This window comes from Pinus tabuliformis, chromosome 1_1, assembly GCF_031772625.1.
Source record: "Pinus tabuliformis cultivar Carrire ecotype Pingquan chromosome 1_1, CPIR1, whole genome shotgun sequence".
NCBI lineage: Eukaryota > Viridiplantae > Streptophyta > Pinopsida > Pinales > Pinaceae > Pinus > Pinus tabuliformis.
This window is the reverse complement of record NC_142297.1, coordinates 580,264,421-580,289,465: the sequence shown is the minus strand read 5'-3', so window position 1 is coordinate 580,289,465 and position 25,045 is coordinate 580,264,421. Positions and strand designations below refer to the sequence as shown.

At 40.1% G+C, this 25,045-nt stretch overlaps 1 protein-coding gene across 3 annotated transcripts in view; it reads left to right on the top strand.

The window, feature by feature from the left end:
* LOC149214577 (phytyl ester synthase 1, chloroplastic-like) overlaps positions 1–25,045 on the top strand; it is a 415,714-nt gene that overhangs the window by 136,740 nt on the left and 253,929 nt on the right. For all 3 annotated transcript variants that reach the window (XM_089392330.1, XM_089392332.1, XM_089392331.1), the window contains exon 6: positions 1,738–1,859. In XM_089392330.1, coding sequence (XP_089248456.1) covers positions 1,738–1,859 — 122 coding nt within the window. The remainder of the gene's footprint in view (positions 1–1,737; positions 1,860–25,045) is intronic.

Genomic DNA, 25,045 nt, shown 5'->3' with positions numbered 1-25,045 from the left:
GGTTATTTATAACTCATGTGCCTTAGCGTCTCCACCAATTGTCATGGCTAGAGCACATCCGATGCTACCAAAAACCAACAAGTATGAGGATGTGTCAGTGCTTAATCTCACAAAACCAATGGTTAATTGAACCCGAAAAAGGGAGGTTCAATAGGGGTTTTTAATGTAAGATGGAAAGTGATAAGTATGAAATAGGGAAAGATAGGGCTACACTATCTCAATCATGGTTTCCCAAGTAGTGCCCCTTCCTAAAGCCATGGGCCATTAAGGGAGGTTCCACTAAACTAGGATTGATAATTAACCCCCCATTTAAGGTGAGGGAACAAGATCATGTTCAAGACCATTCTTTCATCCATGTCTCAAACAATCATAAGCACCCGATTGCAAAATGAAAAGTACCTTTTGATAAAAAATCCACCTTCCAACATGTGCTCTTGACAAATGGGCGAGGAAACATATGATTGATGCATGTCGTGGAGATATGAATGACCCGTCACATCGGCTACAAGGTGGCTCTTAGGGGATGTTGGCTTCCAGCTGGAAGAGATGAATATGAGAAAAGTTTCTCCTGGGGGTCCCCCACTTTTGGTGGGTAACAGAGCCATAATATTATGGCTGATCCTAGAGGGCTTTGTTAATCTACTTTTGTAATCTAGGTTGTTTTAGAATAAAACTATTCATTGGTAGTGTATGCTATTCCCTTCTTTTCAATATGTCTCGGTACATACGTCCATGTCATCTTATAATTCTAGGTTTCCATGTAATGTGTTTGTAAGACCCTATAACTTTGCCGTGTTTTACTTTTTTGCAGCCCAGTAGGTATTGTTCTAATTGTGTTTATCCTATGTATAAATGAAATTATGTTAATGCCCATTGATGTCCAAAATAGGTTACTTCGATTAGAAAGCAAAACCTACCAAAATGGGTGATAGGGGGAGTGCAAAAGTCATCTGCCAAAAAACAATTAGAAAAACAAGAAGAAATCTCTATATAACATAGGGAGAGAACTATAAATACAATCTCATAGTAGTAGAGAATTAGTCTGTATGTAAGAAGGGGAGGCTAGTCAGTGGCTATCTCTTGCATGCAAGGAATTCAAATGTCCACCCTAAGAACATGTCGAAAAATATACCTTAGAGAATGCCCTGGACTGAGGCAGATGCTAGCAATCATTGTTATTTTCCTCTTAGACTTTTGCAAAGATAGTTTAGAAGTAATTTTAGGTTCTTAACCTTAGGCTTTGAGTTTCACAGGCTTGTTGGTTTAGTTCATTTTTGTTGAATACTTGCATATTTCTCTATTTTTTCCTCCCCCACCAAATCTCTATATAGTTTGTACTTAACACTTGAAAGTTTAACATTTCTTTATCAGATTTATGATCCAGAAGGTGCTCCAAGGCAAGTGTACCGTAATGCTAGGTTATCTCATCCTTCTGATCTCCTTCAACATTCTAATATATAACTATATTTTATGTATTTTATCTTTTCTCCTTTCGATCAAATTGTATATTACCTTGTTTTCATCTCTATAATTTCTCTTTCCTGTCAGTTTGGTTATCATGCCATGAATGTTATTTCTTTGTAATTAGTAGTTCTATTATTTGCAGACATTGGCAAAAACAATTCCACCAAATTTTATTATACCTTGTTTTCATTTTCCTAATTTTTGTTTCTTGTGACCTTGGTTACTTTTCCATGAATGTTAGTTCTTTATACTTAACAGTTCTATTATTTGCAGACATTGGCAAAAACAATTCCACGAGAATCCTTACTATGGAAGTTCAGAATGCTTCAATCAGCAGAGATCTATATAAATCCTAGATTGCATACAGTAAAGCATAATGTGCTATTGATGGTGAGGTAAAATCAAATGATCTATACCAATTACGAATTAAAGCTTGGGTATATGCTCACTAGAAGCCTTTTGAACTGATTTAAAGATTAGAGTAAGTAATTGAAGAGAATTTCCTCTTTTTACACAAAAAATGGACTCCCATTCCATATAAAATAAAAAGTACAGAAATTTATACATAAGATCACAGTTCTTGCCTTTCAAGCTATAAGAAATTTCACCCATAACTTCTGAAGTCACTGAATTTGAAGTACTAAAAGGTAAAATTTGAATTTTATTTATTTCAATTTTACAAATCGAAGTAGTGCTGCATATTTGGTTAACAAAGGAGAACCTTTCATAAATAATGATGAAGTCTTAGAATTAGAATTTGGTCAAATTTAGGGTGTTCAAGCCTAGAAAATATATTTAATATGTACATGGTGAAGTAGTTTTTTTAGAAGTAATTATTGTACACCATTTTTGAAGAAGCCATTTGAAAATTTTGACATAGCTTTTCGTATGAGAGGTGGTTAAGTGTGCAGCATGGTAGTCATCAATTTTTCTAAGAATTCAAATGTAATCCATCACAATTTCATAATTATGCTCTAAAAATACTAGTCATCTGTAATGACCATAAACTTAAATACGGTAATAACCAGAACAGAAATACATAAACTTAAATACAGTAACCGTAAGGGATTTTGAACACCTACCTGAACTGCTGCCTGCTTCGGTGTAGTTGATGACGACGCGGTTTCTCTGATCCAATTACCGGGAAACCAATTCCTCCTAGCCAGACTGAGCAGATGGCTGCTCAATCCAGTAAGCTTCTCGCAGAAGCTCACTGCCCCCGTGCCCAGAACCTCAGACCGATTAAAGCTCTTCCACTGGTCAATCTTATTCCTCTGGTTTGTACTCCTGATTTTCTGCTCCTGGTGTTCTCCTGCCCTCCACTCTCAGTTTTTTTCCCCTAATCTCAGCCTCATCTCTGCGGTTTTATAGCCTGGTCTAAGCGGTGGCCGACCTGGACACCAGCGACTCCACCACTTCCTTCCGTGGTGACAGCTTCCTCCAGCGTGAGTCATCCTCTCGTACAGTTGTTTATAGGGAGTATTCAGATTTATAAACTTTAGCATTTCACCTTATAAATTTTACCCTTTTTATAACTTTATAATATTGAGTATGTACCTTATCACTTTATTTATGTTTGTTTTCTTTTAATATAAACTTTAGAATTTTTAGGTTAATTAATTTTTGATATTAATACTTGATTTTTTTATTCTATTTTATAAATATCATTTTTATTTATTTATTATTATATATATATATTTATTTTTATTATATATATATATATATATATATATATACAGGGGCATATAATATTTGTATTTAAGGATGGGTCGTTACATACACTCCCCCTTCAAAAAACTTCGTCCCAAAGTTAGAGTTTAGGTTTAAGGTTTTAATGGGTATGACTTTCCCTATCCAGGTTCCCAAGCTATTCTAAAATCATCCTATCCTTCCTAATCTCTTCTGCTCCCATCCTATCCGTGCTCTACAGGAGTATTCCATGGCGTCAGTTTTACTGACCTAACCATTCATAAACTCTAAGGTGACAGCGTCGACTATACCGACCGGATTCCCAGTAGGAATCCGGCAATCATCATCACGCGTCTAGGGGAGCGTGACTCGCACAGTGCTCCCATGACTCCAGGATTCAGAGGATAAACGGTGGGTAACACCTCCACCCCTCCCAGTAGAATTAGGGCTAATACCTTATCATAGAATCACTTTGAGCTTTAACTGTTCTGAGGTTCTGTCATCACGTGGTCATCCCGGTAATTGGATTTATTATCTGCAATCATACACTTACCCATGCATTTGTAAAATGTGCATCAGCATATTCAAAATAACTCATGTATTATTCACATATGACACTACAACATAACATATTTTGCCATATTCCATGCATGTCTTTTGACTTTCATCTAGAATGTATTCACTTCCTGACTTCTATTCCATTGTTCATGTTGACATGCATAAATAAAACAGATTTATAATATCTTAATTTCTATCAGAAGTAAAATCATTTAACGGTCTTTAACTTTACCTTGACAACTATAATTTAGTAAAACGAACCACATAGATCGTTTTGGTATCCATGTACCAGCAGAAATTAAACATATATTAAGTCACAAAATTTCACGTTTATCTATAATCATTCAAAATGTTTCTGAGTCTCTGATTGCAGTGAAGTAAATATATACTAAACATAGTTTAAAGTTCTTCAAAATTGACATAGATTAGGGTATCTTTGACATATGTCCTCTGTATTTTCCCAATTTGCTGATCCAGGACTATACTTGTCCCATTGGACCTTAACTTGGTCCACCAGGCGGTTCCTCAGCTGTCGAACCCTACGTTCCAGTATACGTAATGGTTCGACCGTTACGACTCCCTCGTCCGATACCTGCAATTCCTTCCATTGAAGGTTATGAGATAGATCAGCTATATAATGCCTTAATACGAAAACATGAAATACATTATGAATTCTATGCAGGTGAGGTGGCAGGGCAAGACGATAGGCAACAGGTCCAACTCTTTTCACGACTTTAAACGGTCCAATAAACTGGGGTGACAACTTTGTCCCTTTTTCGAATCGAATAGTACTTTTATTTGGTCTGATGCGGATGAAGACCTGATCCCCTACTTCATACCACCTATCAATTCGGTGAGAATCAGCATAACTCTATTGTCTATCCTGTGCTTCCTTTAATCGTTGTCTAATTTGTCTTACCTGCGCTTCCATTTCATGGATTAATTCTGGTCCTATTAACACTCGATCTTCTAACCTGTCCCAACTTAACGGTGTTCTGCAAGGTCTGCCATATAAAGCTTCAAATGGAGGCATCCCAATCGAACTGTGGTAACTGTTGTTGTATGCGAATTCGACTAAGGGTAAATACTTTTCCCAGTGTGATTGCTGATCCATCACATACATTCGCAACATGTCTTCAAGTACTTGATTTACTCTTTCAGTTTTCCCATCAGTCTCAGGATGGTAAGCAGTGCTTAAATTTAGCTGAGTACCTAAGGTTGTTTGCATGCAAGTCCAGAATCTGGAAGTGAATCGCGAATCTCTATCGGATATAATCTTCTTAGGTACTCCATGAAATCTGATAATTTCATTTATGAATACTCGAGCTACGTCAGTGACATCGTAAGTATCTCTTACCGGAATGAAATCGGTGCTTTTTGTTAATTTATCCACCACTACCAGAATGGCATTGTGTCTTTGAGAAGTAAGAGTTAGTCCAATGATAAAATCCATAGAAATGGTCTCCCATTTAGACATCAGAATGTCGTGGGGTTGTAAGAGGCCCACTGGGTGACAATGATCTGCCTTTACTTGCTGACATTCCAAACATTTTGCAACAAATTGAGTGATATCGCGCTTCATACTTGACCAAAAGAAGAGTTTCTTGGTGTCTGCATACATTTTCCCTACTCCAGGATGAGCACAATATACTGCTATGTGGGCTTCCCCAAGGATGGTATCTCGAAGATTTTTATCATCAGGAATATACATCCTACCATGGAAGCGTAAGATTCCATCGTTTTCTAATTCATATCCCTCAAATTTAGATTCTTTTGCCCTTTTACCCTCGAGACTCGCTCTCACTTTTAAATACCAGCTGTCTTTTATAAGATGATCCAGTACTCGTTGTCTTAAGTCCACTCTAATGGGTATGAGAGAAAATATCCGAGGTCTCCTGCTTAAAGCATCGGCTACTATATTTTCTTTTCCCTTAATGTATGATATTCCGAAGTCATATTCACTTAGGAATCCACTCCATCGCCTTTGCCTGGCATTTAAGTCTCTTTGGGTGAACAAATATTGTAGACTTTGATGGTCGCTTCTAAGTGTAAAACTTCGTCCCACTAGATAGTGTCTCCAAATCTTTAAAGCTAGCACTACAGCGGCTAATTCTAAATCGTGAGTAGCATAGAGTTCTTCATGAGATTTTAACTTTCTGGAAGCATATGCTATCACTCCTCTATCCTGCATCAACACTGCACCTAGCCCTTGTTTGGATGCATCAATAGATACCATAAAATATTTGTCCATGTTTGGGACTTTTAGGATTGGTGCACTTGCGAGTAGTCTTTTGAGTTCAGAGAATGCTTTATTACATTCCTCAGTCCATTCATACTTAACACCTTTACGCTGAAGGGTTGTAATTGGCTTTGCGATTTTGGAGAATCCCTCCACAAATCTTCGGTAATAACCGGCTAAACCCATAAAGCTTCGTATCTCATGTGCATTTTTCGGTATTGGCCAATCCATGATCGCTTTTACCTTCTCAGGATCTACGGAAATCCCTTCACCTGATATGATGTGACCCAAATAATGAATCCTTTCCTGAAAGAATGAACACTTGGATAGTTTTCCATACAACTGACGTTCTCTAAGGCAGGACAATACTATCCGCAAATGATCTTCATGCTCTTTCTCATTCTTGGAATAGATGAGAATATCATCTAAAAAGACTTGCACAAATTGATCAAGATATTCACGGAAAACACTGTTCATAAGATTCATGAATACGGCTGGCGCATTTGTTAACCCAAATGGCACCACAGTAAATTCATAATGTCCAAAACGTGTCTGGAATGCAGTCTTAGAAATATCATTTTTAGAAATCCTTAGCTGGTGATAGCCTGATCGAAGATCAATTTTTGAAAAGACAGCAACTCCTTTCATTTGATCGAAAAGATCGTCGATTCGAGGCATAGGGTATTGATTCTTTACTGTAGCTCGATTCAAGTCTCGATAATCTATGCATAATCTTAAAGATCCATCTTTCTTCTTCACAAAAATTACAGGAGTGCCCCAAGGTGATGTGTTGGGCCGAATATGCCCTATATTCAGTAGTTCCTTTAATTGAATTTGCAATTCTTGAAGTTCTGGAGCTATCATTCTATAAGGCGTTTTAGAGATCGGTTGGGTACCTAGTTTTAATTCAATAGTGAGATCCAACTCTCTTACCGGGGGTAATCCAGGTAGTTCTTTTGGAAATACATCCGGGAATTCGGCTAACACCAGATATTGTTCTAAGGATGGCCCTTTTTCTTGGCTTACTTCTTGAATTGCATAAGCCTGACAACCTTTCCTTAAACAACGCTTCATCTGCATTGCTGAAATGTAGCGTAAAGAAACTTCCCTCTTGATTCCATGAATTTGGATTACTTCTCCTTCATCATTTATGCCTAGAATCCTTTTCCCATAACAGTCTACCCAAGCTTGGTGAGCTTCTAGCCAATCCATACCTATGATAAGATCATACGTTCCTAAGGCTGTGACATAAACTTTCAGTTTAGTCGAACAGACCCCTAGGTCAATTTTGCATTGATCCACACTCAAGCCCACGGTTTGGAGTTCTCCTGAGGCCATTTCCACTTGATGGAAATCATTTTGTCTATGAGCTACTAACCCACATTTGTTTAATGCATATGAAGAAATGAAACTATCTGTGGCACCAGTATCAAATAAGATTTTGAGCTTTATACCATTGATAATACCTGAAGATTCCACTACAGTGGATTGATGGGCTGCTTGGTCGTGGTTGACTACTGCATGAATTCTATGATTACCTCGATTGTTTGATATCGGTTCCTTTCCAGTCCTATGCAATATATTCGATGAAGCTTCTGGGCAGTCACGCTGAAAATGCGGTCCCCCACAGCCCCAACAATTAAGCTGCGTTGATCCTCTTGAATCAGGACGTGAATTTCTAGAGAACGAGCTTCGTCCTCTCAAGTTGATTCCTCTCGAATTCCTTCCTCTACTGGCAGTCCCTCGAGATGTCCATGGACTGGTGTTTGATGATTCCGCGGCTATAGAGTTTACTGCCATGGGAGCTCTTGTCCCTATATTTCTTGGGGTAAACCTGTTACCATAAGGTGGCCTCGAGCTATCTCCTCTGAAGAAGTTTCGGGGAGTCTTTCCTTGAAATCCTGATTGTAAAGGCCCTACTGGCCCCATATCTTTTTTGATTCCAAGGTGCTCTTCTGCATAACGACCGCATTCGACTGCCTCGGCTACTGATGATGGTTTCCACATGCTTACCAAGGCTCTGATGCGAGGATTTAACCCAAATATGAAGCGTTCAGCTTGACGTTCATCAGAGTGTAAGTAGTGAATGTATTTTACAAGCTCCATAAACCTTATCTCGTACTCTTCCACCGTTTTATTTCCCTTAATTAATGTATGAAACACTTTGGCTTGCTGTTGTTGAAAGTATGGAGGTAAATACTTTGCGCGGAACCTTTCCTCAAATAGTTCCCAAGGGACATTATCCGATGTAAGGTGCAGCTGCTTTTCCAGATTTCCCCACCAAATCAAGGCACTTTCCTTCAGTTGAAACACGGCAATTTTTGTTTTTGCCGAAGAAGAATATTCCCTTAACCTAAAGCATCTGTTCATTCCTTCTAACCATGCTTCAGCACGCTCACCTGCTCGACCTCCTGAGAATTCTGGGAGTCTAATTTTCTGAAGCTCCCGAGAAATGTCTTCTTTCGGTCTTCTGGGCTCATAATTATTTGGGTCCACTGAACTAGTTACTACATGTTGAAATTCCCCTTTGGTTTTGGCCTTAGTTGATTCTTTTAATGTTCCAATAAGGCTTCCAAAGAATTCATTATCACAGTCAGCTCTGGCGCTGGGGCGATTGATGTTGATGATGGTCTTGGTGGTGACGATGGTGATGGGGATGATGATGGCGACGGTGGCGACATTAATGGTGGTGATGTTGCCTGATCACGTTGTCGTCGTTCATACGTCCTTACCATTGTAATGGTTCCTGAACACATAATAAAATTCTATAAAAATTTTGAGGTAGACAACCGAATTTAACACAATTTTCTTTTGCAACTTCACATTCATAAACGGGTATAGTTTTGCTATTTTTATCCGCTAGGCGGATCTTACTGGTACCAAGGTCAAGGAGGGTGGTCTCGCAACCTCCTTGTCCTAATGCAGGGTATTCTATCCTAATATGAATAATGCAGAAGTGTATGTTTATTAGCTCCTAAGGTAAAACATCTAAAGTTTATTTACCAAATAACATCCATGATTGAAAAAGAAAAAGAAAAAGAATACCCTCCGTACCTCAATCTAGCTATTACTGTTAAGGAAGGTCATACATATTTATATTCTGAATATATTACTTGGGTATGGATTAAATCTATAAAAGAAGGGTTGTTTTGGTTCCATATTAGTTTGACCTTTAGCCGTAAAATTTACCATAGATATGTCATGATTAAAATCTAGAAGAGATACAGTTATATCATAAAAGTAGATTGGGTTTAAACGGAGGAAATAAATTAAGATAAAATGTGATTATGATTTCTTAGAACCAGTTCTGTTTTAAAAATGGCTCCGTCAAAGGATATAATTAGTACAATTTTGTTCTCTAAAGGATGCTTTGGAAAGTAGTTTTTATAAATTGTACATACTACTTTAATGGTTGATGCAAATGCAAATTGACTGCAATAGGATTCATAGAAAATTTGTGCTATCATAAGTTCAGATTTCACAATATTGGGCAGAAAACTAGCATAGATTTTATCTGAGAATTTTCGCTGTTCCTTTCAACTAGAAACTGGCAATCCTAGGAGGCTATGAATGATCAAACAACATATCAGGGAACCTATCAATGCCTAACAACTTGCAATGGTGACTAGGCTAATGCTTGTCTTGGACACTTGACTACATTTAAAGTTGATCTGGAAAAACAGATAACAACCATAATATATCAGTATAGAGAAGATGTAGACTCTGTCCAGACTTGGATGCAAGGTTCTATAAGCAATGGCTTTTTGTAGAGCAAGGTTCTCATAGCATCACGCTCCTTTCGTCAAAATAGTAGATTGTTGAGTATTCTATATTTCATATAGATCATGCAATTTTTCTATATGCAGTTCAAATAGCAATTGACCAAACGATTATTATAAGAAAATTGTAATCAGTCGATGCCAAAGTCAGCATAACTCCCAGTAGTTATAATCATGACAGGAGTAGCTTACTAGAGCCTTGAAAAATCAAAGTTTATAAAGATAATTTCTGATGAGCTCTAAAAATTTTTGAAACTCAACTGATTAAAAGTCCAACTTGGTTTACCTACAATGAAATCATAGTCTAATTAAAAGTTTCGTACTCAAAAAGGAGAATACTAATTCTATTGCATATGCTTGCTAAATTAACAGCTGTCTAAAGTACGTAAAATCATGATTCAATCAAATTGAAGCTTGCATAAGCCTTTACACTGCAAGCTATATGAGGTTACAGCAAAACAATATAAATTACACTGAAATTACGTACCGAACACCTTCACGAATTAAGGCCTTTCCACATCACAAAATCCAGATTAAATAATAATAATAACAGTAATAAAATTCCAACCCATATATATAATATCATCCACAATAATAAACCTCAAAACTAATACAAACTTACTCTATTTTAATTGAGTAACTTCTACCATTATTACGCTAATGAACCATCGCCAAAGGAGATGTCAAGTCAGGTCTCAAGTCAATACGTTTATTTTATTGACGCCTAGATTCCCTATCTCCCATTCACTACAACGATGTTTCCAAGTCTTCATTACCGTGAGATATTTTCCTACTACACCCATAGTATCTATTTACCTATTTACCGTGAGATATGAGGACTCTCTTTTAACTTTCCCCCGGTAATTGGACTTTCTTTTAACTTTCCAGAAATCTTCGATTTCACCTTCCCTCTTCCTTTTTTTTTTCTCTTTTTAATATTAAAATTAAAAATATTAAAACAGAATTAATTGTTCTCAAAAAATAAGAAGGAAAATGTGGCGTAATCCCTCGAGATTCAATATAATAAAAATTTGTCCTTTAGAAATTGCACTTTGGATGGTAAAAACTTTTTGCGGTTGATTTTCCATATCCCAATCTATTTGCCACTGGACAACTCAATGCTTATAATTTCCGCATTTCAAACCGACAATTCCAAAATTTCTGACAGAAAAGCACCTGGAAAGAGACCATCAGTTTGGTGCATGATTACCCTATTTGTTACCGAATTCCTTATATTTTTCATCACGGATGGCTGAGCAATATTTTTGAAAACATTATAAAAAGTTTTCGCCTAATTGATCATACAGTAGAGCACAATTAAAAACAAAGTTACACTTATCTAATAGCGCACAGTAAAGGCACAGTTAAGATAATAGAAAGATACCTATATATCGAGCTAACAGAAATATAAATATACGTGTATATATATCGAGCTAACCAAAATATAAATACACATATATATCGAGCTAACAGAAATATGAATATCGAGAAAAGAGGGGCTTCAGAAAATAATTCTCAGAAAATTGACCTCCGCTACGCTATGAAAGCAACACGTTTGGGCAGGAAATACCACTACGCTATGAAAGCAACACGTGTGGGCTGAAAATATTAAGGCGGAAATATACATAACCGGGGCCTGGGCTTTATTTCAGTTTGACGGACACCTCTGATGGTTAGATGTGTGCGGGGTTAGCTCCGCTGGGAGAGTGACTTTCATACCAAGATCTCAGGGTCACGTGTTCCATCCACGCTCACTACATACTAGAGATTATGAACTTATAGCCGTTAGACAAAAGTTCATACGCTCACTTTGCAACATCTTTGCTTTGTCCAACGAATTTTAGCTACGCGCTTTTATGTTTAAATATGGTGGTTGTTGCAAGTAAAAAAAAAATTGACCATCCTATATGGAAGACGAAGACCGTGCCGGAGAACAGCGTGGATTTTGATTGGTAATTCACCCAGAGTCTCAGGATTGTTCAGGGGAGGTCGTTCCACAAAGAGACAAAGAGACAGAGAGCGCTAAATCTCGACAGACGCACCTATTGACGAAATTTTAAGGACGCATGCTGCTGTATTGTCGGAATGATGCCCTATGGCTAGAATCCAAAGCACCGGAACATAATCCTTTCGCTTGCTTTATTGCAGCTACAGGTGATACAACTGATAGGGAAGAAAAGAATGCGGGAAAAGGCAATTTAAGCTGGAATTTAGTCAGCATTTTGAGCTCGATTAAAATGAAAATAAAGGGAAAAATTTGCCTGAAGGACCACAGCACCCAGAAGAGCACCACTTTCTCTACCTGTAATGACCTTGGTAAACTGGCTCCATAGTGGCAACGACAGAGCAACACTGCCTTGGTTGTTTAATGTCAAATAATAATATAGCAGAATTTTAACAGAGCAAATATATATATATTTTCGGTTGTGTAGGGCCTATGAGGTCCCGAAGGGATTGAACGACAACCTCTGATACCATGTGTAATGACCATAAACTTAAATACGGTAATAACCAGAACAGAAATACATAAACTTAAATACAGTAACCGTAAGGGATTTTGAACACCTACATGAATTGCTGTCTGCTCCGGTGTAGTTGATGATGTCACGATTTCTCTGATCCAATTACCAGGAAACCAATTCCTCCCAGCCAAACTGAGCAGATGGCTGCTCAATCCAGTAAGGTTCTCGCAGAAGCTCACTGCCCCCGTGCCCAGAACCTCAGACCGATTAAAGCTCTTCCACTGGTCAATCTTATTCCTCTGGTTTGTACTCCTGATTTTCTACTCCTAGTGTTCTCCTGCCCTCCACTCTCTGTTTTTTTCCCCTGATCTCAGCCTCATCTCTGCAGTTTTATAGCCTGGGCTAAGCGGTGGCCGCCCTGTACACTAGCGACTCCACCGCTTCCTCCCGTGGTGACAGCTTCCTCCAGCGTGAGTCATCCTCTCGTACAGGTGTTTATAGGGAGTATTCAGATTTATAAACTTTAGCATTTCACCTTATAACTTTTACCCTTTTTATAACTTTATAATATTGAGTATGTACCTTATCACTTTATTTATGTTTGTTTTCTTTTAATATAAACTTTAGAATTTTTAGGTTAATTAATTTTTGATATTAATACTTGATTTTTTTATTCTATTTTATAAATATCATTTTTATTTATTTATTATTATATATATATATATATATTTATTTTTATTATATATATATATATATATATTTTATACAGGGGCATATAATATGTGTATTTAAGGATGGGTCGTTACATCATCATCATCATAGCTGGTCCACTTGTTAAACCAAAAGGAATTTTTCAAAACATATTTTCTCTGCAATTCTAACTTGATGGTATATTCTTCTTAAATCGATTCTAGACAATCCTGTGGCTCCTCTTAAGCTGTGTCCCATAAATCATCCATGTGAGAGAAAGACTACTCATCTTTAATGGTAACCTTATTCAATGTTTGATGATCAACACACACCTTGAAAGTATGCACTTTAGTGCAAAGCTAAGAACTGTGAAACAATGGGATTAGCCACCATTATCGTCTTAGTAACTATTTCTCTGTTGTTTTATGTATGGTTAGCATCCTCACAAGGAAGGTTTCCCTTGTGGATCTCGGAGACTAAGTAGCCCAAGAATTCCTAGGTTAAATACCCTCCACGGATCCAGCTAAATAAAACACCCAAGGATAATGTTCAATAAAAAGGCTTCGTGTGAGATGAGGTAATGAGTTCAAAATACCTGTGGCTAGAGGGATAAGATAGTCTCGGAGAGGCTCAAATAGATCCTAAACACGTGTTACCTTTAAATTAATTATTTTGAAAATTTCACAACTGAAATCCTAATGCAACAACTAGTATTATTTCTTCTAACTGTAAATTAATTTAATAGTTTATTGCTACCGAAACAACGGAATAGTCACACTGCAATCTTCGCCAAAATACTGTGGAAAATAAAAGCGATGGAAATTGAGAAATATGCTAGCGTACACACATAAAAATTGACACACTTATTTTTGGACAAATGTCCCCGGAAAAATCCAACTTGGGAAAATCGGTGCAGCAACTGAGGGTTTTTATTATTATGCAACAGTGGGAAATTATAAGTACAATAAATATCGCCAAACTCGCAAATCTATTCGAGAGAAATACTAGCCAAAATTATTTGAGGGAAATTGCCCTCTCTTCGAGCAATCCCAACACTTGACTGTCTCTAAAAAGCTATTTGTCTAACCTTCTTTGCATAGGCCCAACGTCACCTTAGCATAGTCCCTCAAACTACCTAAATCAGTTGCCAATCTAGTCATCTTGCATGCTATTGACTAGGAAAACGCTTCCCCTGCCCTCAGGAAAACGCTTCTCCCACCTTAAGGAAAACTTTCCTGGCCTCTGGAAATGAAAACATCTTCCTCTTTAGCTGGATCAAATTGCTTTCTTGAGGCTCCGTGCTGCCTCTACACAACCTCTTGAAGAAAATCTCAACCTCCTCTTTCTGACTCTCCGGAACTGGGAAAATTCCTCCAAAATCACTATCCCTGCCCCTCTCTGTCTCTGCTTCACTTCTCTAGCTCGAACTCTTCCAAAAATTGTTGTTACTCTCTGGAAAATCAAACTGCCTAAGGAAATCGATCTCTTGTTTGTATTTCCTTCATCTACCCATCAGCCTCCTCTTATAATCTCTAGTTTAGACTCCAAAGACCAAGATTAAAACTAAATTAAGGGATAAGATTATTTCCTTGTCAATCTGTGTGAGTTTTTAGATGATTCACACCTTTCTCAATTAATACTGATTGATTAACCCCTTTTCCTAAGTTTAGACTTAGGAAATATTTAAAAATAGGCTAATAATCTAATTGAGACACTTCTAAGTGGAATTTCCATTAACGATTTCTGGGTTATGGTGAACTCCTGTGTTTTAGCTTTTGTACAAAGTTTTGGGAGTAGAACACCTCCAATCCTACAAAAACTAACACTCCCTCTTAGCATGGAAGGTGTTCTAGTGCTGCAATACTGCTACAACACCCTGTCTCTATATCATCCTCTATACGCTACTAATATCTGGCCACTATGGTTGACTTTCACTTCCCACCAACCACTACGCAACTTTGATGTTGCATCTGTGTTGTTATTGACACTACTATACTGCTGCTAACTCTGCATCTGCACTGCAACTCCCTCTCATCTGTTGTTGCTGCAACTGTAACCACTGCAACTAAGAAGTGTCTGAAATACTGAATCAACTGTGTCTTTGTGCTGCATCTGCCTCCTGAGCATCTGACTCCTACTAGCCTTTGCACTGTCCACTAGGGAATCTGCACTGCTACTGAGTCTGCTACTGAGCCTCTTGCTTTATTGTCATTACTCCACTATGTTCCTCAACACTCGATTGCAACTACACTTTGAAATTTGATTGCATCACTGATACTGATCCATCGTGCTACTGAATCTTGTGGGCCCCGGTAGCAAGGTATTGATCCATGAGGAGGACAGCTCAATGGATCTTGCCCAAACTCTGCAACTCTGCAACTATAACTCCATATTGCCCAACGTCACTCCTTAAGGTATAGATGCAACCATGGTGAAGTCTTCTTCTAGCCTGGAGGACACTTGTCTATTTCCGTAGATGTTGTCTCCTGGTCTTGCTTTTCCTGCTTGTCTTTCTTTTTGAGAGGACACTGTTGATTTGGGGTAGCATCGGATATGCTCTAGCCATGAAATTTGGTGGAGAGGTTGGGGCACATGAGATCTCCAATACACAGAAAGGATTTGGTAAGATTCTAAATAGATAAGGAGATATTAAAGTAATTAATATTTTTAATGGAGTCCCTAAGTCTAAACTTAGGGAAAATAAAATATTAATGTGTATTAATATGAATTTGTGTTAGAGTAGTCGAAAAAAAATGGATCAAGCTAGATCTAATCTTAGCCATTGATTGGTGACTTAATCTCGGCCATTGAGATGTCAATAGGAAAAGTATAAGAGGCTTGAGATTCACTTGGAAGATACACTAGATTGATCAGTCATTCTATTCTCTAGAGCGGGGTTTGCTAAGAGAAGTAGAATCAGTGATCGGGAGAGCAGATGAGGGGCATTGAGTACAAAGAAATAGATAAGGCAGAGAGTGTGCCGGGAGAGCAGTGCAGCAGCCAAGGAGAGTGACGCAGAGCCAGCCAAGGGCTCACGCAGGGCCACGCAGAGGTAGCCAAGTGCTGCGCAGAGCACCAGAGGGGTCAGCACAGTTGACACAGAGGCTCCTAGAGCTGACACAGGGTCTCTGGGGGCTGATGTAGGCCTAAAAAAGCTGACGCAGGGCCAACGTGAGACAAAGAGGGGCTGACACAGTCCAGATTGGGTAGACGCTGGGGTTGCAGAAGTTTTGTGTTGAGGAGCTACCAGACGGATTTTCTGGGGTTTCAGCCAGGAGATTTCTCTCAAACTGTGAGGTATGGCTGCTAAGGAAATTCTCTATTGGGTAGGTCAGTTTCGACACCCAGATTGTACTCTGATATTGCTTATTAAGAAAACCCTTAGATAGCTGCATCGGTTTTCCCGCATTGGGTTTTTCCGGGGACATTGGTTCAAAAATAATGGTGTCATGTGGTGTGTTTGTTCTTGTTTCTTTTAGTTGTTGATCTGTAATATGTTGAGCATGCACTGGTGTTTATTTTCAGTATTTACTTTGTAAATAACTTGTTGAAGGAAAATTAACAAGAAGGTAGGAATAAATTAGAAAAAGTGCATGAAAGGTTTCTAAACTAAGTAAACTTAGAAACTTCAACATGGTATCAGAGCGTGATTTCAGATCACAGGAGGACAAAAAAACATCAATCGAGTAGAGCAATAGCAGCAGAAAACAGTTGTCCCGAGGTGACAGAAGTTGTTTCTAGCAGCGCAGAAGCTAAGAAGTGTGACACAAAGCCAGGCAGAGCCACGCAGAAGAAGCCGGGAGCTGCGCAGAGCCTCAGAGAGGCCAGCGTTGTTGACGTAGAGGGCTAGAGGGCTGACGCATACACATCTAGGGTGACGCAGACCCAGCATGAGGCGGTGAGGGGCTGACGCAGTTCACAGAGAGGCAGCTGGAGTCTAGAAGGATGCAGAAATATTGCAGAGTGGAGCTGGTGAGGTATTGTAGTCAGAACAGTACCTGACAGAGTAGGGCAGAGGAGTTGTTACCCAGGATTTCTAGCCGAGGAACTTGGATCAACAGTGCAGTTGCACAAGGCAATCAGAGTAGGGGGCATCTCGACAAGCAGCAGGAGGATTTCCACGAGGGAAATCAGGACTCAGAGGGAGTCCAGAAGAGAACTTCCAGATGAGAAGTAGAGACTCAGAGAAGTCGAACAGATAACTTCCAGGAGGGAAGTAGAGGAGCATCATGGCACTACACGGGGTAAGAGACCAGGATAGACTGGATGGAGTATCGAACTTTGCACTCTGGAAGGCCAAAATCTTCTCAGTGCTTGACAAGGATCATGTCAAGAACTTCACCTTGAAGACAATAGCTATCCTAGTCGACCCAAATGATAATGAAAAGTACGAAGAGGTGATGGTGAGGGCCAAGTGCATTATCCTTAACGGGGTCAAGGATCATGTGGTACCACATATAGCCGAGAAGGAAATGGCAGTTGAGATGTGGAAGGCTCTTAAGAACCTGTACCAGCATACTTCTGTTTAGAGAATAATGTTGCTCGAGAAATAGATAAGGTTGTATCAGATGAAGAAGGGTCAATTGACACCTTCCTCGGAGGACTGAATGAGATCTGAGACCAGTTGACTGCTATAGGAGAAACACTGGATCAAGAGCTTATGGTGAGGACAACCCTCAATGCTGTCTTAGAAGATTGGGAAGTGTTTTTCTAGAGTATCCTGGGCAAAGGGGCTCTCCCACCTTGGGACGAGATGTGGACAACTCTTTGCCAGGAAGAGATTAGACGACAGTCGAAGATAGGTAGCAGCAGCAAAGGGATCAAGGTCAAGTAGGAGGAGGAGGATGTGGCCCTCGCATTTAAGGGAAAGCAGGAGAAGCGGAAGAAGAAAGATCTCTCCAAGATCAAGTGCTTCCACTGTGGGGAGATGGGTCATTATACGACCCAGTGCCCAAGGAAGAAGAGTAAGGGAGAGTCTTTCAAGACTAAGGCAGTGCCAGCACAGACAGAGAAGGAAGTTTTGACAGACGATGACTGTGCCATGAGTGCACATGCACCACTTGAGCGGAAGTGGGGAGACATCGAGCTGTAGTCAGGTGGATTACAGGCGATGAAGGGCAGGATTGTTGAGGTACCCAGCCTCTTGGATTAGACTTTGCTATGGGAGCCCCGACGAGGAGTAGCAGGACTGGGTGAGTGGGTAGAGACGGATGTGGATGGAGCAACAGAGAGAGATATAGTGTAGGAGTCTTGAGACAGCATAGGTCTAGCAGGCTGCAGTAGTGCAGGAGGCACAGGAGTGTTGCACTAGTGCAGGAAGGCATAGAGAGGTGTGCAATAGTGTGAGATGCAGGGAGTTGTTGCAGCAACGCAGAGGTCAGAGAGGGAGTGCTTGTCAGCGGCAGAGGGAGCTTCAGCATCAGAGGGTGTCTCTAGCCCAATAGGGAGGTCAGTTGGGAGATCAGTTTCTTACTTCTTAGTAACTGAGTTACGGTGCAGCAGTGGGCAGCACGATGCAACATGATGAGAGGAGGTGCAATGTGGATGCAGTGCTGGGAGAAAGGACCAGCAGCAACACGGATATAGAGGGAGCTATCGTACAGATGCAACAATGGCAGTTGCAGAACCATGGGCAGCAGTACATGAGGCAACAATGCAGAGGATGGTGGGCAGGAAGGCCTAGCATCAACACAGGTACCGATGCCGGATGATTAGAGTAATACTCTAGCCATGAAATTTGGTGGAGAGATTGGGGCACATGAGATCTCCAATACCCAGAAAGGGTTTGGGTAGATTCTAAACAGATAAAGAAATATTAAAATAATCAATATTTTTAATGGAGTCCCTAAGTCTAAACTTAGGGAAAATAAAATATTAATGTGTGTTAATATGAGTTTGTGTTAGAGTGGTCCAAAAGACATGGATCAAGCCAGATCTAATCTTAGCCGTTGATTAGGGACTTAATCTCAGCCGTTGAGATGTCAACAGGAAAAGTATAAGAGGAGGCTTGAGGGTCACTTAGAGGATACACCAGAGTGATCAGTCATTCTATTCTCTAGAACGGGTTTTTGAAGAGAGGTAGAATCAGCGATCAGGAGAGCAGCTGAGGGGCATTGAGTACAGAGAAAGAGAGAAGGTAGAGAGTGTGTCGGGAGAGCAGCTGAGGGGCATTGAGTACAGAGAAACAGAGAAGGTAGAGAGTGTGTCAGGAGAGTAGTGCAGTAGCCAAGGAGAGTGACGCAGAGCCAGCAAGGGCTCATGCAGGGCCACTCAGAGGCAGCCAAGTGCTGCGCAACGCACTAGAGGGGCCAGCACAGCTGACGCAGAGGCTCCTAGAGCTGATGCTAGGCCTCCTAAGGCTGACGCAGGCCTAGAAAGGCTGACACAGGGCCAGTGTGAGACAGAGATTGGCTGACACAGTCCAGATTGGGCAGATGCTAGGGTGGCAGGGGCAGTTTTGTGCTGAGGAGATGCCAGAAGGATTTTCTTAGGTTTCAGCCAAGAGATTTCTCTCAAACTGTGAGGTATAGCTGCTAACGAAATTCTCAGTTGGGTAGTCTAGTTTTGGCACCCAGATTGTACTCTGATATTGCTTAATAAGAAAACCCTTAGATATCTGCACCGGTTGTCCTGCATCGGGTTTTTCCGGGGACATTGGTCCAAAAATAATGGGGTCATGTAGTGTGTTTGTTCTTGTTTCTTTTAGTTGTTGATCTATAATATGTTGAGCATGCCCTGGTGTTTATTTTTAGCGTTTACTTTGTAAATAACTTGTTAAAGGAAAATTAACAAGTAGGTAGGAATAAATCAGAAAAAGTGCATGAAGGGTTCCTAAACTAAGTAAACTTAGAACTTTCAACAGACATTGGGTACTATAACAACTAAAATCGCCACACTTGAAGCACTTGGCCTTAGATAGGTCCTTTTTCTTCTTCTTCTCCCCTTGTCCCTGATTGGGACCCTTTGATGCTAGGGCAACATTCTCCTCTTCCTTCTCACCCTTCAGGCCATTACTGTTGTTTCCACTGATGGAACTCTTTACTAGAGCTCGCCTCATATCCTCTTGCTTCAGGTCTGATCACACCCTGTCCCACCTAGGAAAAGTGTCTCGACCCAAAATACTTTGGAAAAAGACTTGCCACTCTGAGACATTGTTCAGTGCTAAAAAAACAAGCTCTATAGGTTAAGGTGCTTCCCCAACGACTACAAGTTGATCTCGGATCTCTTGAATCCTAGTAAGGAAGGAATCTATGCCTTTACCCTTCTGCATCCTGATGTTTCTCAGCTTCTCCTGCAGGAACATCTTCCGCTGCTCAGAAGGATTCTGATATAGCTGAGCGAGAGCATCCCACATCTCTTTGGCCATTCCTTTGTCCGCTATATGTGAGACTATATGGTCTCAAACTCCATCCAAGATCATCTTCTTTGCCTTCGCCATCTCTTTCCTATATTCCTTCAGTTGGTCTGCATCTTGAGGTACTTCCACAACAATGTCTGCAAAGGTCTTCAGGCCAAATTCATCTAGCAAGAAGGACATCCTAACCTTCCAAATAACATAGTTGGAGGCTCCCACCAACCTATCCTGATCTCTAAGCACAGTTGTGGCCATATCTGAATCTGGGATGAAAATATCCCTCTTGCCTTTACTTGATTGCTGAATCTTCTATTAAAATTTCACACTCCCTTCTAAAGTGAGAAAATATGGTTTTAGCTACTTCCACCTACAATTGGAAAATCAGATTTCTAGGCTAGAAACTCTCTGAAAGAAATTCTCTTTCTGTGTACAATTTCTCTTCCATCCGACGTTGATTCTGCTATTGCAACACCCTTATGCGCCCAAAAAAGGAATCTTCTCAATAAAAATCTAAGCTACAACTTCCTCTCTTCCTGTTGGAATCACTCGAACTGGCAAGCCAAATTTTTCTACCAACTTGCACTGAAAAATTGAACTGCCCAACAATTCGCACTGTATGGCTTAGGCTCTGTGCAACCCCCAAAAATTTGTCCTACTCCTCCCTTTGAACTGTTGAAGTTTCTTAGTTTACTTAGCTTAGAAACCCTTCATGCACTTTTTCTTATTTATTCCTACTTACTTGTTATTTTTCTTTAACAAGTTATTTACAAAGTAAATACTGAAAATAAATACCAGTGCATGCTCAACATATTACAGATCAACAACTAAAAGAAACAAGAACAGACACAACACATGACACCATTATTTTTTGACCAATGTCCCCAGAAAAACCCAATGTGGTAAAATCAGTGCAACTATCTGAGGGTTTTCTTATTAAGCAATATCAGAGTACAATCTAGGTGCCGAAACTGGCCTACCCAATAGAGAATTTCCTTAGAAGCTATACCTCACAGTTTGAGAGAAATCTCCTGGCTGAAACCCTGGAAAACCCTTCTGGCAGCTCCGCAACACAAAACTGCTCTTGCAACCCTAGCATTTGCCCAATTTGGACTGCGTCAGCCCCTCTCTGTCTCACGCTGGCCCTGTGTCAGCCTTTATAGGCTTGCGTCATCCCCAGGAGGCCCTGCATCAGCTCTAGGAGCCTTTGCGTCAGCCCCCAGAGGCCTTGCGTCAACTCTAGGAGCCTCTGCGTCAGCTGTACTGGCCCCTTTGGTGCTCTGCGCAGCACTTGGCTACCTCTGCGTAGCCCTGCATGAGCCCTTGCTGGTTTTGTGTCACCCTCCTGGGCTGTTGCATTGCTCTCTCGGCAAAATCTCTACCTTCTCTGTTTCTCTGTACTCAATGCCCTTAAGCTGCTCTCCCGATCACTGATTCTACCTCTCTTAGCAAACCCTGCTCGAGAGAATAGAATGACTGATCATCCGGTGTACTCTCCAAGTGACCCTCAAGCCTCCTCTTATACTTTTCCTGTTGACATCTCAATGACCGAGATTAAGTCCCTAATCAGTGGCTAAGTTTAGATCTGACTTGATCCATGTCTTTTGGACCACTCTAACACAAATTCATATTAATACACATTAATATTTTATTTTCCCTAAGTTTAGACTTAGGAATTCCATTAAATATAATAATTATTTTAATATCTCGTGATCTGTTTAGAATCTGTCGAAACCCTTTCTGGGTATTGGAGATCTCATGTGCCCCAACCTCTCCACCAAATTTTGTGGCTAGAGCACATCTGATGCTACTCCAAATCAACATGGACAACAAATTTCTGCTTCCGCTTCTGAGCTTCCCCATTTGATCAGAATCGCTATAATACCAAGTAAAAATTTCACCACTGAAATCATATTGCAACAATTGGAATTATTTCTTCTAACTATAAATTAATTTAACAGTTTATTGCTACGGAAACAACGAAATAATTACAATACAATATTAACAAAAATACTGTGGAAAATAAAAGCATTGGACACTAAGAAATATGCTATCACACACACATAAAAATTGACACACTTATTTTTGGACAAATATCCCTGGAAAAACCCAACTTGGGAAAATCGATGTAGCAGCTAAGGGTTTTTATTATTATGTAGCAATGAGAAATTTTGAGTACAATAAATATCGCCAAACTGGAAAATCTATCCAAGAGAATTACTAGCCAAAATTATCTAAGGGAATGTAATATCCCTTTCGGGAATTTTGTGGTATTTTTTTGAGAATTTCTTGATAAAATTTTATGCCAGCATTTTCGCCAAAAACCTATGAAATTGCATCAAAATGCACCAATAAATAGCTACTCAGAATTTACACAAGCATGGAAAATACATTGACAATTTGCAGAAGCAAGTCCAGAAATTGAAATATCATTAGAAATGCAACAGAAGAAATGACCCGACTTCATTTATTATAATATAGCATGCAGAGTACAAATGGAAATATTTTAGACAAAATAGAAAAGATGATTGCTGAGTGGACCTCCAAATATTCTGTTGATATGTTGATCTTGATCTATCAAACTCCACAACGGATGCACTCCCCCTCCAACAACAGCTGCCACTGAATCAACTGAAAGACGGTGAAGCACCAATTGAGGACTTGAATGATCCTCACTCCGATAACCCTGAAGCTCTAGGAAACTCCTGGATGAAGTCTCGTCAAAGAGAGTTGGGTTTTCATCCAACACTCAACAACATACCCGAGGGTTTCCGTCCTGGGGCTAGAGAAGTTGGGAACTAGGTTCTCCAAGCCTCACCAATAGAAAATATCACAATCCAAGATGTCCCCTAATGGCCTCCTCTTTTTATAAATTTGATGGACCCCTCTAGAACCCCCTATTTTATTATTATTTTAATCATCGAGCACTTTTCTCTCTTTTTATTTCAATTAAAATATTCTTTTTAACGTGGGAAAATGGTAAATTGGCCACCATACTCTCTCCGACCACTCAAATCCACTTCTCAGCATCCCATCCTATGGATATTATCGTTTTGGTTCCAACAATCTATTACACTGAGGTGTTCCATCAATTAATCCTCCCTAAATGCCACCTCAAGCATAATTAATTTAGGCCCCATAGTAATGCAATTTTTGAAAGTCGTTAGAATGCAACAGAATGAAAGGAAAACTTTGAGGGTGATGGAATATGACAAGTGAATGCCATCGAATCCCATAAAAACTCCTCAAAATTCCCTTGGAACCCCTGATGACGTAAACCTTTTCCCATGATCTGGCCATCCCGTGCCCTAAAAATCCACCTTGGCTGTACTATGGAGGAAAATAAAAAGGGGATATGACAAACCCTCCTGCCCTAATATTGTTCAAACAATCCGCACCTTTCCACTGTAGAGGCATTTGCAAACTGATAACAAGATCGCATATGAACCATTGGTCCACGTAATGCTTCTAAGCAATCCAAACATGATTGGATCCCTTAATACCTGGATCCCATGCCTATATCTACCTCAACCTGCTACTAGTAGACCTACCAATATCCCAATGCCACCGTGGCCAATCATTGCCCAAGTCCCATGGCTCAGACTGTGCTTTGTCTCCGGCTATAGTTGCTGCTCCATCAAGCGAATACCAACTCATCACCTCTCTCCAATCCAACCTCTGGCATAGGCCGAGGTCAACCCCACTCTGCTGATGTTGGGCTAGTGCTACTAAAATACTGATGAATTGTCGGTCCACATCCCACTGCCCACTGAAACATGTAGTAACCCTCTCATCTAAGGGCTCCTACTGTACTGTGCCCTAGACTAAGGATGATACTCCATCAAAAGGATACCAACTCATGATCTCTCGCCAATCCATCCTGTGGGAAGGATTGGATGCATAGGCACCTATATATGTGATAAGTCCCCTATGTTGCACCGTGCCCCACTCACGCAACCCTGCCTGGTCAGTCAACAATATCCATCGAGAAAACCCTGCCTCTCTCCCTGTAATGGGTACAAGTGGCCAAACTGTGTTGCAAGCCCTATCTATGTACTCCTAGAGAGGGTTGCTCCCTAAAAGTACTACAGCTCTGCCAGCTGCCTGTGCATCTACGCGCACCTCATCAGTGGGTTGGCCCAAAGATGGATGCACCATCCTCTCCAACAACTCCTCCCACCTTTGATTGAAAACTCCACACTCCACTAGTCCACTTTTCACCTGCAAAATTGTCCTGTCAGGTTCCAATGCCTCTTGATGACCAATATCTGCAAATACTACCTCCCTAGTTGTAATATCCCTAACCCAGAATATTCCTCAAACCCCAGCAAAAAATCCAACCAAATATGTGCAAATGATATAATAACCCAAAGGTGATAAAATAACAGTTGAATAGCATATAATAATGTAAACCGGAAATATAACCAAATACACAAGAAATGTAGCGAGAAATTCTAAGCCATTTTATTATACTGAGCAATAAAATGAGTACAAGAGGTGATCAGATAGATGGCACCTCGACTTGCACAAAGCAAGTGAAGAAATACTCCCAGAATGACAAGAATGGCCTCTCTGCGTGGATGCTACTGCTGCTGCTAGAAAGAAAATGATGATTTGGGGCTTCTCCTCTCCTCGAAAAAAGGTAAAACTTTGGATTCGGGCTCTACTTAAGAAACCCAGAAAAACCCAGAAAGCTTTCCTGGAATGGCTGACCCCCGAAAAACACCCCCTTGGGGTTCTGCGCAGTTCCTCAATGCCCTGTACTGCCACTGAAGGAAACCCCTCTAAACTCTGTCTAAAACATTGTCTGAAA